General features: G+C 34.2%; 1 protein-coding gene across 1 annotated transcript in view; it reads right to left on the bottom strand.

Annotated features, from left to right (window-relative positions):
• Positions 1–14,711, bottom strand: part of SCFD1 (sec1 family domain containing 1) — a 100,093-nt gene that overhangs the window by 35,325 nt on the left and 50,057 nt on the right. Inside the window, exon 15 of the mRNA XM_039247148.1 lies at positions 4,047–4,143. Within this exon, the coding sequence (XP_039103079.1) occupies positions 4,047–4,143 (97 nt within the window). The remainder of the gene's footprint in view (positions 1–4,046; positions 4,144–14,711) is intronic.

Below are 14,711 nucleotides of genomic sequence, written 5' to 3' on the forward strand. Positions count from 1 at the left end.
AGGAAAATTTTTTCAAAATGTGACTAATGAACCATCAATTTTTAAATATGGTTTAGAATCCAGATAACCATTCTCAAATTATCCTTAACTCCCTGAATATGACAAAGAATGGTAATAAAGATCAATGATGGGTTCTCCAAAGTTCTGATGTTTACAAATAAATACTGTATCTTGGACACTGATTATTAGGTTATGAAATTCAGGGTCTTGTTTAAATCCTAGGAGAAAGCTGCTATTTTTGTTTCAGCAGGTAGTTAGTTTGGCTGGCTATCTGTGGGTTGTGGTTCCATCATCGATTTCTATTTTCAAAACCTGCAGTGCTACTGGGATCTGTCCAACCATCTAGTGGCCAGTGTGGAAACTGGGAAATCATATAGCCCTTCAACTCTTAGTCTTAGGAACATTGTTTAGGATCAGATTCACTATGTGCAGCTTAGGGGTGAGCCCAGGAATTCATAAACAACTTTATTAGCCTGCTTTCCTGAGCTCCTTCTTCTCTGCAATCTCCCTGGTACTTTCCAATTCCCTTGGCTTTCCCTTTTTGGTACATCAGCCAGAAAGCTTTGGCTTTAGTTATCCTGTTCCATTGTGCATTCCCTGCAACTATGACTAAGCAGATAGAGGACAAAGAGAAAAAAGAGCAACCAGGCTTGTTGTACGCTCTTGGGACCACCACTCCAAAAAGGAGAAAGGCTCCCCTCTGAGTTTTAGGGGCCCGTAGATCCATGTTACCATTTTTAATACCCTCAGCATCTACCATAGGCTTTCTAAAAGATGGCACTTACCTGCTTAGAGAACAGTTCCTACTCTTCTTTGAGAAGAAACATATTTTTAGTTGCTACAGTGTTAATAAATGTTCCTGAAATTACTCAGGTTTTAAGAATCAGATGATAGTAAGAAGTGGAGAGCATCCTGATGCTTATGATGATATTAATCATCGAGGAATCAATTGGTTATTATAAAAATGTATCCTTTACAAATTGTAGCAAGTACTCTAGGACTCTACAACAACAGCCTGGATCCTCCTGTCACACCTAAGTTTCCACTATTACTGTTTCCAATTTTATTTTATGTATTTTTAAAAAATGTTTATTTATTTTGAGACAGAGACAGCACGAGTGAGACAGGAGCAGCAAGAGAAGGAGAGAAAGAATCCCAAGCAGGCTCTGCACTGCTGGTGCTGAGCTTGATGTGGGGCTCGAACCCACAAAGCCATAAGATCATGAGCTGAGCCAAAACCAAGAGTCAGACGCTCAACCGACTGAGCCTCCCAGGTGCCCCTGTTTCCAATTTAAAGTCAGTTTCCTCACTGAGTGCTCTGATAGGTCTTAGAAAAAGTTTTAACTAGAATTCATAAAGCTTTTTTTCTCTCTCAACAATTTGAGAGGAAGTAGGTGACCTGCTGTCCCATTACTCCCAAACATCAGACATCCTCCAGTATAATAAGCTCAATATAGTAACTATCAAAATCAGAAATATTAGCATTACTATATTAGTAACATCTAATCCTCAGATGACATTTCAGGTTTTGCTGTTTGTCTCTATATCGTTCTTTATGACAAAAGGATCAATTTCAGAATCATGTGGTAAATACAGCGGTCAGGCATTACATACAGCTGTCTTCTGTATGTAGACAGCTCCTCAGTCTTCCCTTGACTTGCGTGGCCTTGGTGTTTTTGAAGATTACAGGCAGCATTTTTTGTTTATTGGTTCCTCATGATCAGATTCAAGTTATATGTCTTTGGCAGAAATATCACAAAAGAATACTGTATTTTTTGTCCTGTATCCCCTGGGTGGGGCATTATTTCAGTATCCACATTACTGATTATGTACACACTGTGATTACTTAATAAGGGATCTATCATGCTTCTCTCCACTAAAAAGTTAGTTTTTCTTTCTTTGTAATTAACAAGTATTTTGTAGACAGGTAACCTGAAACTATTCTGGAAAATTTCTATTTATTCATTTATTATTATATCTCTACGGATTCATGGCTTCCTATTTCATTCATATATATATATATATATATGAATATATATACATACATATATATGGGTTTTTATCTGTTATCATTATTTATTTTGATGTTCATATTGTCATGATCTGGCTACCCACTGGGGGCCTCTTCAAGCTGACTTCTGGGGCCTTTTGACTTGTCTCATCACTTTCTGAGTACTTGTTTTCTGACAAAACAAAATGTTCCAGGTTCATTTTGTACTTTCTTTTTTTACCTCAGCCCTGGAATCAACTACTTCTCCGAGTCCTAGTAGAAAATGGTATTTATAAGCTAAAATCTTAACACTGGGGCACTGCTGCTCCCAGCCCTGCTCAGTTGAATGAATACATACATATATATACACACACACACACATATATATGTACACACATGTTATCTATATTTATTTCTGTATCTGACAAATATATAGTGAAAACACAAACTCTACAATACTTCCAATTCCAACCCCACATTACATCGCTCATAATTTTCTGCCTTTCTATATTTATAAATTCCTTCTCTGACAAGAGGAAACCTGGTGCCATTTGTACCATCTGACATATATACTTATTTATCCTATCTCTGCAGCCAACCCCTTGCCTGTATGGATGCCTTCTCACTCCATTTGGGCTCTGGTTCCCTACAACAGACTTGCTCACATGCCTGGCCACACTTCTCACCCCACTTGGGCTGATGCTGGGTTGCTACTGTATATGGTCACCCTCCTCAATCTGTTAGGGCTCTTACAGCCCATGCTTTCACATGTGGATTCTCTGCTCAATTCACTGGGACTTTGATGCTTCATGGTATTTCACCAACCTTTCCTGTATCCCACATGTGGATGCCCTTCTCACCCTGCTTGGGTTCCAACAACTTGTTTTGTGCTAAAGTGGCACCAGACTTCGACTTTACATGATTGCCTACCTTGTTCTCTCATAGTTAATGTCCTTAAAAATAAACTGAGAAACTAAAGGGAAAGAAAAGAGAAAGGTTCTGATTGTTTTTTAAGATATTATTATTTGCTTCTACTTTACTCAAAACTTATTATAAATAATAAGGAAAAGCTCTGAAATGATGGGCTTATATATTTTGCATTTTTTCATTGTAAAGTGCAAATACCTCCAAAAATACTATGTTCTCACTACAAATCTAGCTTCTTAAAAGTGTGAGCAATACCTAAAGTTTCTTAGAAGTTTCTGGGAAAAGAATCTTTAATTACAAACAATTTGGTATTTATTAGTTTTCAATTTGGAATAAAGTCTAAAAGTTATACCAGAGTCTAACTCAAAAACCATCATCATTCAGCTAGATAACTTGTATGCAAAATATAAGCTGAATAGCTTATATACTTTTTATTCATGTTGGAAAAGCAGTTCACTTAGATTTGAATTGAAAATTATTCTGAAATTATCACCAAGTCTCTAGGGTTTAGATAGTTTTGGAGGATAAAACCTATGTAGATCCCATGATCATTATAATTGAAAGGAATAATTAAAACCCATTTTCTAAGTACAAAAGAGTCATATCTTGTTTTAAGAAAATCTAACACACAAATCTTCAGTTAAATGTAAATATGAAAGGGGTTGATTAAGGAGTTTCTTTAAAAGCAAATTCACTAAATACTTAAAACAGAATTCAGTTTTAGATATATCTTTTTAAGATACTCTTTAGGGTTAAATCAAAGTAATTAGAAAGTGTATCATTTAGAGACACATGCTTTGAATGTTATACTTCCAAGTCTTCCTAAACTCAGCAGAATTTGAGATATATCACTTTATTTTTTTTCCAGATATAGCGCTTTAAATAAATGAAAGTACCAAGTTCTTAAATACCATCAAAGAGAAGTTCAGTGAAATAAAATGCAAATCATTTCCCCACTTCAGGAACTGCTATGCTACAAACTTCTCAAGAAAAAATAGCTCATTTAATATTCTCATTATTGGCATGGATTACCAGAAAAATAATAATTCTATTCAGCTTTTACTTATACTGAACATGCTGGATGCATCAGCTGTGAAACTTAACATTAACCTCAAATTATGGTACATACCATCAGGGTCTGATATTATATCTAGAAGAGACTTATCCAGAGTAGTTTTGCTCATTATTTTTTCTTCATATTCAAAATATACATCTAGTTTTCTTGCCTGTTTCAAAATAAATATTAGATTAGACTACATCAAGTAATAAAGACATACTAGGGGCCTTTCAGCTTACAAGTTTCTATTTTCTATGATCAGTTTTTAAAAACAAGTTTTCATTTACTGAATGAATTTATTTTCAAGTTTCTTACTTCTGATCATACACTTAGTTTAAAAAATTACAGATTGACTATTTCACCATATCTGACTTATAAATTCAGAATTAACTCTGCATGTCATATATATATATATTAGCAAAGATAAAAATCACACCAATATCAATTACTGTATTTATTAGTAACTAGCATATAAATCATTGTATTCCATGCAAATTAATGTTAGGTGGTCATGTTATGTTTACTTTTTTAGTGCACGAATCCACACATTTTCAACTTAAACTGGACGGAAAATTACCCTTATTAAATTATTTTCAGTGGTTTTTAAATAAAGCTAACTTCTTCATTAATTTTCCTACTTAATACTCTGAAATTTTAGGTAATGAAAAGGTAGTCAAAGTTAGCTTTCCTATATGATACCTTTTCTGATTTAAAAGTTATTAGAATTATCCAAAGGAACTTAAAATGTTAGAATCCTCCAAAGTAAATACAAATTATCACTATCAAGTATCTACTAAATTACGCTCCAATAATACAGAAGAGAAAAGAACATGATTTCTATTGGAAGTGTTAAGAATCTAAGAGTAGGAACCGTTCATGAAATAAATTAGAATTCTCAGAGATACCAATGAAGAACCAAAATATAAACACAACATAAATATATTGAGCTAAGATGACAGAACAAAATAAACATTTAACCAATTGTAGAGAAGAAAGTGACGAATTTTTACTTGAGATTTCAAAGTGACCTGGGACAGGAATAGAGTTCATTTCAGTGAAAGGGATCAGAGCATGGCACAGTGGAGAAGTCTGAATGGCAGGCTAAGGAGAGATTTCATATATAAGGCCACAGAAAATCAGAGTCCCTCAATCCCACTTCCCCACAGTGGCACACAAGGCCAGTTTTATACAGCTGAAATACTTTAAAAATCAAAACAACATAAAAAGGTATTTTGAGACACCCTTGTTCTCTTCTACCCCTATTCCTATGGATATTTACTTCAATTATTTCCTCTACAGTCGTCTAGTTCTTTTATGCAAAATGTAAGCAAACAGGGTCTATATCCTAATATCCATCTGCTTTCTGACACAAAAGGAATATACTATACTCTTCTGTTCCTTGCTTTAACTCAACAATATATTCTACATCAGTACACAGATAATTCTCGTCAGTCAACTCTTGTAAAAGTATAATAAACTCTCTAAAGATTTTCCTTTTTTATAAACCCTTCAGTCCTTCATATTCTTCAGACTCCCTGATATAGGAACTATTTTCGCTACTGTATAATGTTACTCTGAATACTACAGATGAAGAGGTGAAGTCCTAGGAATGGAAAAATTTAGTATCAAAAAAGGACAAAAACAAATGGAAAAGAGATCCTAGGAAAGAGACCATGGTAGTGGCTGTGGGAACAGAAAGAAAGAGACACATTTAATAATTAACATGTGAATGGATATGGGAATCAAAATAGTGAAAAAAGTCAAAGACAACTACAGGGGAACTAAAATGATGGTAGTAGAAGCTATATTAACATGAACTAAATATGAGACTGGTAAAGGCTAATTATCTCTAGAGTAAAGCCTGGAAAGGGAGTAGGGGGTGGAAGATATAAAATAAGGTGTTAAACTGACTTTCAGGCCCTCAAGATCTGCTCTAGCCAACCTTTTGTTTCACCCACCACTATTCACTTAGTCACATCAAATACCTCAATGACTTCTCATCAAACACTGTATACCTGCCGTCCTCTAGGTATAAGCTTGGGTTATTCTCTTAGCTTAAGAATATATTCCTCTTCTATTACCTGAGCACTGACTTCTACTTATTCTTTAGGGACCAGCTCCTTTGCAAGTCTTTTCAATCTCTATTCTTTTCCCCCTTCTACTCCCTCCATCAATCTCCTTTTTGGCTGGAAGAATTTATTACTGCCTTAAATGTGTACCATCAGCATTTTACACACCTCTCCATGATAACAATCTTCACACTATATTACTCTCCTTTGTTTACATGCAACTCTTCTAAAACGGTAAATTCCCTAGACTGTGTTTAATCATTTAACCCTAGGAATGTAACATAGCACCTGACTCATAACAAGTACTTGACAAGGTCTTTATTGAATTTCTCAATTAAAAGCAGGACATATACAGATCAAGTAGTCATCTTTAGAAGACATGAAAGTAGATGAATGAACTTCTAGGAGTGAAAAATGTAAAGAATCCAGTCTTTACTGATTTAATATGTAAAATTAAGTAGGTTAAATGCCACAGTGGACTATATAATGTCTGTACCTGCAGAAAGAACAAACATTGTTCACTGATTTTTGTGCTACAGACATTAGATTCATTTTGCTCTGTCTTCATGTATTAACTTATTCACACTTAAATTTCTAATAAGCAAGGTAAATAGAATCTAAAAGTGTTAGTTTAATTGCTAGTGAGTAGGGAGTTTCTTTTGGAGGTGATGAAAATGTTATAAAAGTACATTTTGGTTGTGAATGCACAACTCTATACTACAAAAAACACTGAACTGTACACTTTAGACAAGTTAACTGTATGGTATGTGAACTATACCTTGATAAAGCATTAAAGAAAAGTAACTTAGCATTTCAATATACTGATTCCCATGAAGGAGAGAAAAGAGTGGAGATTTTCTAACTTGCATAAGAGAACTAGTATATGTTCAGGATCTATTTATGCAAGGCACTTTACTTACAGCTATCGCTTTCAAATGTTTTTAAACAGAGAACCTCAGGACCCTCTTTCTCAAATCAAATCTTCTGCAGAACCCTAAACATAAAATAGATACAAGTGACCCATTAAATGCCTCTATAGTGATCTAGGGTGCCAGAGAACAGTGTTTGAAAACTACTAACTTAGATAATGTCATTTAATTCTCCAAAGTAACACTATGAACTAGGAATTATTAGTCCCATTTTAAAGATGAAGAAACAGACACACAGAAACATATATTTATTCAAGGTTACCAGAGTAGAAGTAGTAGAGAGTTGAGATTCAAATCCAGGTCAGACTCCAATGTACACCACAGATAAAGAGTAGGGAAAATTATATTTTCCTCAAGTATAATTTATTGCTTCTTTTGTATATGCTTTATGAAAGAAAGTATATTTGTCAATTAGTACATATTTGGTTTTTTTTTTTGTAATACACATAATATATGTATATGTGGCAAAAGGTTATTTTGGCCAGATATATAATATCTAGAAGTTCTTTCTCAATCTCTTAAAGTAAAGGAAAATACTAAGAGAAACAATTTCTGTAATCCCAAAGATTAATTATTCTTATATGAGTTCAAAGGAGAACACAATTTTGATAACAATAGTTACATAAAAAACAAATTAAAAATATAAAACAAAGTAATAAGGTCAAGATAATAAACAGATTTTTGGTAACTTCAATAAATATCAAGAATAAACAGTAAGAAAGGAATATTACAGAGACCCAGAGGACTACGCATGGAATACAACTTTTATCTAGTGAACATAAACTCTGAAAGCCATGAATTTCTTAAAAGTCTCTTTAAAAGGGCTAAGGGAGGAATGTGATTTTTAAAAAATCCTAGTGTTTTTCTCCCAATTTCAGAGAAATTAAAAAATTAGGCTGACGTCTTTTACTTTTTAGTATACTACCTCAACATTTATATTAACATAACCCCCACACACAACTTTTTTGACTACGAAAGCCTACTGGATTGAAAAGAACAAAGGGGAGCCCTTTTAAAAACTAGCTTGTCCCTTCATTCACAATAATGGAGAATTCTTCAGAGTCATCTGCATACTTTCTCTTTTGAAAATCCATTACCGAGGCACATTTGTCAGATGACCTACACAGGGCATGCAATGAATTTCTTTCTCTTTCCTACAACTGCAAGGGATTTTTCCTTCTCTTAACCATTCTTCTGTACATTCCATCTACCAACATGACCATTCTGGTACTCCCTACTCACTGCTAGCTACAATTCTCATTTCTTACCTCAGTCTATGAGTGGTTGATGACAAAGTCTAGAATGGTATTTTTTGACCTTCCCTCTTTTTCAAGCCCCAATTCTATCCCCTAGCACAAGTCAGCAGTGAAAGTAAAGGCAAAAAGGGATTAGAGTTATAATTCTTTTTACTATTAAGAATCTCAATATTCCTCTCCTACTTCTCACAGGAGAGAAAAGAGATGATACACTCTTCTCTGTTGAAAGACAATACTAGGAATATTCTACATAATAAATATGGTTTGTAGGACAAGGATCTAACACATTTTACCTACACTAAAGCACAGCCTAAGCTAAAATAAACTTTGAACTGTATTTTTAGGATATAACCTATGCCTAAGTTGAAGATCATTTATACCCCAGCCTTTCCTGTTCTTTCTTCTTCACCTGTTTAATCCCTTTCATTTTTAGAGCTGTATTTAGATATTTCATCCTCCAGGTGGCAGCACTCATACACTGTATTATAACAGTCTGCAGTTGTTGGTCACTGGAATATGAACTCCTTGTTACTATTTACTTATTATTGTGTGCCTTGTGCCCTCCCTGCAAGATAACTGGAATTCTCCAAATCTCAAGTGCTTTTTATAATATTACAAAATAGCATGTTAATTTATTTTCCGTTATCTAGGTGTGCATTTTGCTGCACTTCATACTGGTAGGTTTGAATGGTTTGCCATCGTAAAAAATTATGTGGTGCAAAAACCAGATAATACATTAAACTGTATTTGAAGGTCTTCTATAACACAGGTGGATGAATATATTTACTCCGGAGTACTTGTTCATATGACAGAGCGAATAAGAAATCTTGAACAAAATTCATCCTTATACTTCTACCTCATTTCTATGCAGTGATGGACACTGCACTGTCAGGGTGAGGAACCTGGTTAGGATCTTCAATTTTTACAACAGGCTATCAATTTTACTACTTGTTTATCTTATTTCTAAACAGATGCATTTTTCTCTCAACCAATCTCACTGAATTTCTAGCATTTTAGGTCCAAGTCAGAGTATATAATTTCAACTTCTCTGCTTATCTAACCCCCTACCAAAAGATCAACTAAATAAAGTAGTAACATAATACTTAAAGAATATGCAATCTTTCCATTCTAGACACTATAAACTCTACATTGGAAACTCACAAAACACCCTCACTGAATTTTATTTTAGTATTACACCTTTGACTTTCATTAGTTACTATATAAAATCTGAGTGTAAAACTGATAACAATATGCTGTATCATTATATCACTCAATTTATTCTAGATAATGCCCAGTATGAACAATGTATTTTGTACTATGATGCTAAGCAACACTTCTCTTAGAATAAAAACTATACTACTTAAATAAATAAAAAAAATTCAAGGGGTGCCTGGCTAGCTCAGTCAGTAGAGCATGTGTCTCTTGATCTGTGGATAAGTTCAAGCCCCACACTGGGAGCAGAGCTTACTTAAAATAAATAAATAAATAAATAAATAAATAAATAAATAAATAAAAAATAAATAAATAAATATTAAAAGAAAAAAGAATAAAAAAAGAATTCTCTTTCTGTTGTGTTTTTTTTTTTAATTTTTTTTTAATGTTTTATTTATTTCTAGGAGAGAGAGAGATACAGCGTGAGCAGGGGAGGGTCAGAGAGAGAGGGAGTCACAGACTGAAACAGGCTCCAGGCTCCGAGCTGGCAGTCAGCACAGGGCCCAACGCGGGGCTCGAACCCATGAACCGCGAGATCATGACCTAAGCGAAAGTCGGACGCCTAACCGACTAAGCCACCCAGGCGCCCCCTCTTTCTGTTGTTTTTTAAACTTAATTACATCTTTTAATCTTGGTTGCCTGAAAATTCAAAGCCAAATTTGAGAATTATCATTATAACTATATAGCAATTATTCTCAGTTTTTATTTCATTATTTTTGTTCTATGTGCTATTTGTGAAAGCTGCTTTAAATCTGTTTTAGAATACAGATGCAACTTTAATCTACGAATTATACTGTCTAATGACTCCTGAAAATGAATTCTGACTAAAGTATTCTATATAATAAAAAAAATTAAATGTACATGAAGCAATCTTTATAGATTTATATGAAAAGTATTAAAAATAAAAACATTACCAACCTTATTAAAATGAACCCTAAAAATTGATTTGTTAATATTTCTGGAAAAATATTTACATGGCATTTATAAACTATAAGCCTTATTTTACTATAATTCTCAGAAGCATTTAGTTTTAATTTATACCAACAGTGTGTTGAACTCTTAAAATATATACCCAGAAAAATAAAACCAAATTTAAGTAAGAAGAAGTAATAAAAATTAGAGCAGAAATCAATGAAATTATAAACAAGAAATCAACAGAGAAAATCAATGGAACCAAAAGCTGGCTCTTCAAAAAGATCAATAAAATTATTAAATATCTAGCTAGGATAACTAAGAAAAAAGGAGAGAAAACACAAATGAAAAATGTCACAAATAAAAGACAAGCTGTTATTACTGATCCTATGACATCATTAGGCTAATGAATAAGTATTTTGAACAGCTCTATTCCCACAAACCTGGCAGTCTACATGAAACGAGCTACTTCTTTAAAAGACACAGTCCACCAAAACTCACTAAAATAGATAATTTGAATAGGTCTGTAACGATTAAAGAAATTGATCAATAATGAATACTCTTCCAAAGCAGAAAGCATAAGATCTAGGTAGGTTCACTAGTTAATTCTACTAACTTTTTAAGGGAAAAATTTAACAATTCTCTGCAATCTCTTTTAGGAAATAGAATGCAAATAATGAGAAACTAGATGCTTTCCTGCTAAGATCAGGAATGAGTCAAGGATGCCCCCTCTCAAACTACTATTTAACACTGTACTGGAAGCCCTAGCCAATGCAATAAATAAGAGAAGGAAATCAAAGATATAGAGATTGGGAATGAAGAAAAAAACTGTCTTCATTTGTAGATGACCCAATCGTCAAAGTGGAAAATTTCAAAAAAAAAAAACCAAAAAATTTCTGGAACTAATAAGCAACTATAGCAAAGTTGCATGATACAAGGTTAATAAAGAAAAGTCAATGTCTCTAGTAAGAAAAAGGCAAGGATGTCCCCTCTTGCACTTTTCCAACATCATAATGGAGGTCCTAGCTAATGCAACTAACAAAGAAAAGGAGATAGAAGGAATTTAAGGACTGGGAAGGAAAATATAAATCTGTTTTTGTTCACAGATGACATGCTTGTCTATGTAGAAAATACCCAAACAAACAGCAACAAAAACTCTAGAAACTAATAAGTGATTATAGAAAAGTTGCAGGATGCAAGGTTAATATACACAAGCCAACTGCATTCTGATAAGCTAGTAATGAACAACTGAAATCAGAAATTAAGCAAAAATAATATTTTCATTAGTACTAAAACATAAGTAAATGAAATCACTATAAATCTAACAAAATACATACAAGATCTGTATGAGGAAAACTACAAAACTCTGATTTAAAAAAATCAAAGAACTAAATAAATGGAGAGATAGTCCATGTTCTTCCCAACTTGACCTATAGATTCAACACAATCTCCATTAAACTACCAGCAAGTTATCTTGTGGCTATCAACAAATTCATTTTTTTAAAATATTTTTTTATTTATTTCTAGGAGAGAGAGAGAGAGAGACAGTGTGAGCAGGGGAGGGTCAGAGAGAGAAGGAGACACAGACTCTGAAATAGGCTCCAGGCTCCGAGCTGGCAGTCAGCACAGAGCCCGACGCGAGGCTCGAACCCACGAACCGCGAGATCATGACCTAAGCGAAAGTCGGACGCTCAACCGACTAAGCCACCCAGGCGCCCCATCAACAAATTCATTTTAAGGTTTATATGGAGACAAGAAAGACCCAGAATAGCCAAAACAATATTGAAGGAGAAGAAAACAGATGGGAGGACTGACAATACCTGAGTTTACAACTTAAAATAAAGCTACAATACTTAGCCATGTGCTACTAGCTGAAAAGTAGGCAAGGGACAGAAAAGAGTGCAGAAATAGACCCACATAAATACAGTCAACTCATCTTTGACAGGACAACAAAAATAACTGAATGGAGAAAGGACCGTCTTTTCAACAAACGGTGCTGGAACAACCAGACATCTACATGTAAAAGAAAAAAAATCAATCTAGACACAGACCTTAACTTTCACAAAAATTTAGTAAAATGAATCACAGACTAAATGTAAAATGCAAAACTATAAAACTCCTAGAAGATAACACAGAAGAAAATTCAGATGACCTTGGATATAGTGAAGACTCTTTAGGTACAACACCAAAGGCATGATCCATGAAAGAAAAATATCAGTAAGCTGTACTTAATTAAAATTAAAAGCTTCTGTTCTGTGAAAAACACTGTCAAGAGAATGAGAAGACAAGCCACAGAACCAGAGAAAATATTTACAAAAGATACATCCATTAAATGACTTTTTCCTCAAAAAATACAAGAATGCTTAAAACTGAACAATAAGAAAATAAACAGCCCAGTTGAAGTTAGACACCTCACCAAAGAAGATCCAGATAACAAGGAACCATATGAAAAGATGATCCACACTGTATGTCATTAGGGAACTGCAAATTAAAGCAATGTGACACCACTATACATATTAGAATGGCTGAAATCCAACATGGACAACATCAAACGCTGGTAAGGATGTGAAGCAACAAGAACTCTCATTCATTGCTGGTAGAGAGCAGAGCCACTTTGGAAAGCGGTTTGGCAGTGGGTAGTTTTGCTACAAATCTAAACATACTCTTACCATATGATCCAGCAACGAACCTCCTTGGTAATTACCCAAAGGAACTGAAAACATATCCACTCAAAAATCTTCACGGGGACATTTACAACATCTTTATTTACAACTGCCAAAAGTTGAAAGCAATCAAAATGTCCTTCAATAGCTGATTGGATAAACAAACTGGTATATCCAGAAAATGAATGTTAACGATGAAAAGACCTGGAGAGATCTTAAACGTACATCATTAAGACAAAGATGCCAAACTGAAAAGACTACATACTTCAGAATTCCAACTATAAGGCATTCTGAAAAAGACAATATGGTAGAGAAAGTAAAAAGGGGTGACTGACAGGAGCTCAGGGGAAGGGAAATAGGGATGAGTAGGCAGAGCACAGATGATTTTTAGGGCAGTGAAACTATTCTGCATGATCCTGTAATATGAGTATGTGTCATTAGACATTTGTCAAAACCAACAGAATGTACAACTAGAAGATTGAACCCTAATGAAAACTATGGACTTTAGTTAATAACAATGTATTAATATTCACTTATGAATTGTGATAAATGTACCACACTAATGCAAAATGTTAATAATAGGGGAAACTGGGCGTCGGTGATAAAGAGGTATATGGAAATTCTCTGTATTTTCACTTAATTTTTTCTACAAATGTAAAATACCCCCAAAAACAGTCTATTAGTTATAAAGCAAAATCCAAAACACATGCATATAGTGGTAAACAAACATAAGGGTCACATTTAATAGTGTTATAAAATCTTGGGAAAATCTGTGTAGCTTTAAATAATAATACCTTTCACTTTTACTTCTTCATAGGTGTTAAGTAAAATGACTCAATACAATACAGAGAGGATTTTGCATGCACTTAAAAAAAAGATATGCTTAACACTCTTATACCTGTAGTGAATACACAGAGTACCTAATAAATTTGTGTGTGTGTATTAACATTTGCTATCAAAGTCAGTATGTAACTCTAGCATGGAATTTGATTTCTGAGGTACTAATCAGTACTTCCACATAACTGACGTTTAAAAAAATCCATTGCTCTAAAATCATGTTTGTTTTAAGAAACAATTTAAAAGCCGACCATTAAACTTCCGTTTCATTTTTAAGCATTCATGGACATAAAAGACAAGAGGATACAGTAAATTTTATTTCTGACTTTATGTGACCAAGGAAGAAACTTCACTATTAATTTGTGCAATCTATTTAGAACTCCGACCCAAGGTTCCTTCTGGTTTATTTCATGTTCCACAGAAGTTTCAGGAAGGACTATGGAAAACAGGGGCCAGAAATTTTTTACGGGCGGGGCGCCTGGGTGGCTTAGTCGGTTAAGCGTCCGACTTTCGCTTGGGTCATGATCTCGCGGTTCATGGGTTCGAGCCCCGCGTCGGGCTCTGTGCTGACTGCCAGCTCAGAGCCTGGAGCCTGTTTCAGTCTGTGACTCCCTCTCTCTCTGACCCTCCCCTGCTCACGCTGTCTCTCTCTCTCCTAGAAATAAATAAAAATATTAAAAAAAAAATTTTTTACGGGCAATTTCTGATTTTGACTTTAATTATTATTCTCTCTTTGGCTATTCTATGTGCTTTTATTGTAAGCTACCTCAAATTCTGTAGAACAAGCTGAGGTATAAACAAATGTGAGAAATTTATGGAAAAAAATAAGAAATGCACGTGCTTTTAGACATTTTACTCC

The sequence above is a fragment of the Hyaena hyaena genome, unplaced genomic scaffold (genome assembly GCF_003009895.1).
Source record: "Hyaena hyaena isolate Hyena2069 unplaced genomic scaffold, ASM300989v1 scaffold_291, whole genome shotgun sequence".
NCBI classification, from domain to species: domain Eukaryota; kingdom Metazoa; phylum Chordata; class Mammalia; order Carnivora; family Hyaenidae; genus Hyaena; species Hyaena hyaena.